The 4,985-nt window shown below is 59.3% G+C and overlaps 1 protein-coding gene across 1 annotated transcript; it reads left to right on the plus strand.

Annotated features, from left to right (window-relative positions):
- Nucleotides 1–655: 655 nt before the first annotated feature.
- On the plus strand, nucleotides 656–4,049 carry NRL (neural retina leucine zipper). The gene is made up of 3 exons (XM_004698912.2): nucleotides 656–699; nucleotides 2,606–3,016; nucleotides 3,717–4,049. Exons 2-3 carry the CDS (start codon nucleotides 2,633–2,635, stop codon nucleotides 4,047–4,049), a joined length of 717 nt encoding a protein of 238 aa, XP_004698969.1. The 5' UTR covers nucleotides 656–699; nucleotides 2,606–2,632.
- Nucleotides 4,050–4,985: the final 936 nt, after the last annotated feature.

Genomic DNA, 4,985 nt, shown 5'->3' on the forward strand with positions numbered 1-4,985 from the left:
TCTTTTTCCCAGGCTGGGCTTCCAAGCTGGGCTGGGCCACCCTGAGTGGGAGAGGCGCAGGTGTGGTTAGCCTAGTCCTGGGGGATCCCTATGGGGAGTGTTGCTTATCTTTCAGGTGTGACGGCTAGTAAGTACAAGGCCCCTCTGCGGGAGAGTGGAGCTAGGTGCGTGAGAGGTCATCTGAGAATGAACAGGGGAAAACTGGTGCACCTTAAAGACTCCACCCTGGAGGATGCGGATGCTGGGAGCTTGTCTGGTACTCTTCCCCAGGGCCAGGCATCAGAGAGCCAGGCTGGTTCATCTGGAGAGGCAGTGGTCAGGAGCCAGGGAGGCTCTGGGTACTGGTCAGCCCATCACTGAGGAGCTTTGTTGGGGAGGAGACCAGCCTCTCCTTCCTGGAGAACATGCATACTTGGCCTCTTATCTCTTCTCAATACCCCTACCCCCACCCCAGGTCCCTATACACTCCCCAGTCAATGGGATATGCAAATGATGCCCTTACCTCATTGGCTGGAGGACAGAAGAACACAGATGACCTCAGTGTGCTGGCCCTTTAAGAGTGCCCTTTGGGCTCTGTGCCCACAGTCCCTGGTCCTGAGAAGAGAGGCACCAGGCCCTGCTCAATGGGGCCTCCAGTCTCAGGGGAAGCTGTGCCTGCCTGCCTCTGACACTGACCACATCATCTCTGCCAACTTTGAAGTGAGTATGTCCCCAGGCTCACCTGAGCACCAGGTCTCTCACCTAGAGATCTTCCTTTATCTCCTGCTATCTGCATTCTGCTCTGGGATCTTCACACCATCCCATTTCCACCTGTCCTGACAGCTATCACATCAGAAAGATAAACATCCCTCCCAGATACCTTTTCCCTCACATCCATTTCTCCCTGGGCACCTCTTCCAGGGACACTTATCGCAACATCTTGCCATCTCCTTCCCCACCGAGGACAAGTTCCTTAAATCAAGTTCCTTAAATCGGGGTCTTTGTCCCTATCTCCTCCCTGCCCCCCCAGGGTGAAACCCATAGTTGACCCATGGCAATCCCAGGGTTGGGGGCAGCAATATCTTCTTGGGAGAGGAAGAGAGACCTTGTGTATTTCCACACCTCTCCGGGCAGAACCTGGGTAGGAAAGGGGGCTAGCTAGGCCCAGGGGGTGAAGATGGAGTCAAACTCTACACTCTCGGGATGGTACTGCCTGCCTCTGCCCCTTCTGGGGATGGGAAAGAGGCTGTTGGGACTAGGAGATGGGGCCAGAGCATGGGGTTTCCAGGCCGGGAAGCTCTCTGAGTCCTCTAGCAGGAGGGGTTCTAAGGTGTCCTTTGAACACATGCTCCATGGTTGATAACAGGGAAGAGAGCTCGCTGGGGACAGGAATTTGAGACCATCTGCGTTACAGTGAACGGAAAGAGTTCTTAGACTAACACGCTGCCAGTACCTGGTGAACAGCTAAGCGGTGGGCATGTTGTTGTTATTAGGCACGGCTGATGAGTCTCTTCTGACTCACAGCGGGCCTACGAGCAGCAGAATGAAACACCGCCCGGCCCTGCACGTCCTCCCAGTCGTTCCTCTGCTTGAGCTCATTGTTGCAGCCACCGCGCCAATCCCTCTCGTTGAGGGTCTCCCTCTTTTCGCTGCCCTCAGCTTTACCAAGCTTTATGACGTCCTTCTCCAGGGAACGGTCCCTCCTGACATGTCCAAAGTACGTGGGATGAAGTGAGACAAGCCCCTTTCTCAACACGTCTGAGCGCAGACCTCTTCTTGGCTGCTTGTCGGGGTAGGCATGCCACAGAACACACATTGGGAAAGCCTCGTCACCCTAACTGAACAGAAGCAAAAATTAGGATCAGAAGGGGGAAGGCGATCTGTTTAGGTTCACACGACCTAGCAGGATTGAAGGGGAGGGGAACCAAGCGTGGCAAGTTGTCTTTGAAGAGGCCGGCCCGGCGGGTTCGATGGTCACCACTTAGTGCTGGTCTTTCAGGAATGCGTCCTAGGACATTCTTGCTTTCATTGGAAAGTCTCTTGCTTTTAGAAAGGGATTCCCTGCCTGGTCCATTCATCGGACAGAGGTGTCCTGGGGTCTTCTCTTTGGAAGGCCGTGACCGAGTGTTCTGAGAGACAGAATATGGGCAATCACACAGTTTCTCTGAAAGCCCAACCTTCATCACGGCGATGCCTTCCCACTGTCCTAAAATACACACATACCCGTCACCGTTAATTAAGCAGCATTTTTTAATTGCTGGGAAATGGAATAGTACCTCTTGAGATGACAGAGTGTCTCAGCATGGCTTAGCACCAGCACTGGAAGCGTGCCGTACCGCTCTTGTTTTCATAGACATGACTCAGTGGGGCCGGGGGCGATGCTGACTTCTCCCTTGTTCAGGCCTTTGGGTTGCTTTGCCTCTGCCAGGAGCCCCTCTTCCTCCAACAGTATGGCCCGCCCCACCTTCTTCCTGAGCCTGGGGGTGGCTCCATAGGGAACCAGGCTGCTCCTTCACCGACTTTGCAGAACCCTGGCTCCAGGGCACATGGGGGAACCGATTTGGTGAAGGTGAAGGTGGCGGGCAGGCAGGCTCCTGGTGCTCCAAGCCTCTCCTCTATTTTCCAGGAGCACCGCGCCCAGCCCAGTCTCAGAATGGCACTGCCCCCCAGCCCCCTGGCCATGGAATATGTCAATGACTTTGACTTGATGAAGTTTGAGGTCAAGCGGGAGCCCCCTGAAGGGCGAGCTGGCCTCCCCATGGCCTCCCTGGGTTCCACACCCTACAGCTCGGTGCCGCCTTCACCCACCTTCAGCGAGCCAGGTGTGGTGGGGGCCACCGAGGGCCCCCGGCCAGGCCTCGAGGAGCTGTACTGGCTGGCCACCCTGCAACAGCAGCTGGGGGCTGGGGAGGCACTGGGGCTGAGTCCTGAGGAGGCCGTCGAGCTGCTGCAGGGGCAGGGCCCAGTGGTCCCTGCTGAGGGGTCCCAAGGCTACTACCCAGAGAGCCCGGAGGAGACAGAAGCCCAGCATGAGCAGGTGAGTGAGTGAGGCTTTGAGAGGGAGGCAAACTGAGGGAGGAGGGGGTGGTGGCAGGCCAAGGGGACAATCAAGGAAGGGAGGAGCAGACAGAAGGCAAGAAGGGCCTTTAGAAGAAACAGACTAGTACATTCTGTTTCTCTCTCCTCTGAAGGGCACAGGGAGCCATGAAGGGGAGGTAAGGAGGCGGGCAGTGTGTGATGACCAGGGAAAGGCTGTGTGTGGAAAGGGCCGGGGTTAAGGCTGTGGGAACCCGAGGGAGGGTGGCCTTTCCAAGACAGGGTGCTTCCTCAGCGGCTCACCTTCTCAGGAGGGATTGGGAGTCATCCTATTAAGTACAGACACAGATGGGGGCGTTCAGGGCATTAGGTAGGCTGTAATCCAAATCCTGTGAGGGTCACACGGCTGTGGCCTTCAGGACCGGGAGGGCTGGGCGGCAGTCTGTGTGACCGCGGGGGCCACTGGACACCCCCTGTCCAGAGCCGCAGCTGCGCACGGGAGGGTGGTGCTGGGTTCCGATGGTGGCAGGCGCTGCAGCGAGGGGTGGGCCTAAAAGGACACAGCTTGTGGTGAGGGCCAATGGGGGATGCCCCCTATTCCCCTGGGGGGCGGGGCGAGCCGGGACCTGGGGAGGTGTCTGGACTGCGGGATGGACTGCCCAGGCCCGGCGCTGACCGGGCCTCCGCCCTGCTCTCTGCAGCTGGCCGAGCGGTTTTCGGACGCAGCGCTGGTGTCCATGTCGGTGCGGGAGCTCAACCGGCAGCTGCGCGGCTGCGGGCGCGACGAGGCGCTGCGGCTGAAGCAGAGGCGCCGCACGTTGAAGAACCGCGGCTACGCGCAGGCCTGCCGCTCCAAGCGGCTGCAGCAGCGGCGCGGCCTGGAGGCGGAGCGCGCTCGCCTGCTGGCGCAGCTGGACGCGCTGCGCGCGGAGGTGGCCCGCCTGGCCCGGGAGCGCGACCTCTACAAGGCTCGCTGCGACCGGCAGGCGACAAGCGGCCCCGGGGCCGGGGACCACGCCCCCTTCTTCCTCTGAGCCGCAGAGTGCAGGGCGCGTGGTGGGTGCGGGCTGCAGGGGCGCGGGGCGGGCACCATCCAGGAGGCGATGGATACTTGGCCAGCGTCTCCGGGCACCAGGCACCTTGTGGTTGACTACACAAATGTCCCCAAACTTCCCGAACCCTCGGCGAACGACCGAAGTTAGCTGTCGTTTTCTGGGAGAGCGGTTCTATATGCACGGAACAGGCTGTATACACGGAACACCGCCCCCACCCGCCCTGCCTTTCCACCCCCAGGACCACACAGGTCTGCAGGGGTCAGTCCCAGACCGGGCAGCGAGACTGAGTGATGGTGGTGGTGGTGGGAGATGGCAGGGGTGATGGGGTGACAGGTGCGGCCGGAAGAGGACCTCGGTGGAGTCTGGACACTGGTGTCGGCCCCAGCTGGGCCACAGGATCACCCTGTCACCTGGAGCAGATAGGTCCCTTGCTCGTGAGCCTCAGTTGCCTCACCCAATCCTCCTTTGGACTGGATGACTTCTGACCAGTTCCAGTTCTGGTATCGCCTGATTCTAGGCATGAATCCTCATGGCCTCTCTAAGAATGCAGCCCCAAGACCTCATCTAAAGGACTCTCAGCGGGGCTCCAGCTTCCGGAGAGGGCCGAGGCATGGGGAGAGTTGTCCAAATGAGGAAGCGTGGCTCCTCCCAGAGCCCAGGGACTTCGCTTCTGCTGCTTCACAGCGGACCGACCGGAGTCAGGTGTCCCGCGACCTTCTGCCTCTCCAAGGGCTGAGGCGGACTCTCCCCAGGACGAAAGAAGCCGAGAGAGCTCAGCTTTTGTGAAGTCAGCTTGAAGCTCAGGTGGACCACTAATGCTACTGGCTGAGTGTTCTCATGATTAAAGAAGCATTCATTCTTTGGCCCTGCTCTAGGCGCGCGCGCGCGCGCGTGTGTGTGTGTGTGTGTGTGTGT

This window comes from Echinops telfairi, unplaced genomic scaffold (genome assembly GCF_000313985.2).
Source record: "Echinops telfairi isolate 266 unplaced genomic scaffold, ASM31398v2 ScPeMD7_18;HRSCAF=68, whole genome shotgun sequence".
NCBI classification, from domain to species: domain Eukaryota; kingdom Metazoa; phylum Chordata; class Mammalia; order Afrosoricida; family Tenrecidae; genus Echinops; species Echinops telfairi.

What these genes read in the sequence shown, in the direction of transcription:
- NRL (XM_004698912.2), top strand. Translation starts at nt 2,633, where the DNA reads ATGGCACTGCCCCCCAGCCCCCTGGCCATGGAATATGTCAATGACTTT. An exon ending in CAGAAGCCCAGCATGAGCAG is followed by an intron (nt 3,017 to 3,716) that starts GTGAGTGAGTGA and finishes TGCTCTCTGCAG; the next exon opens with CTGGCCGAGCGGTTTTCGGA.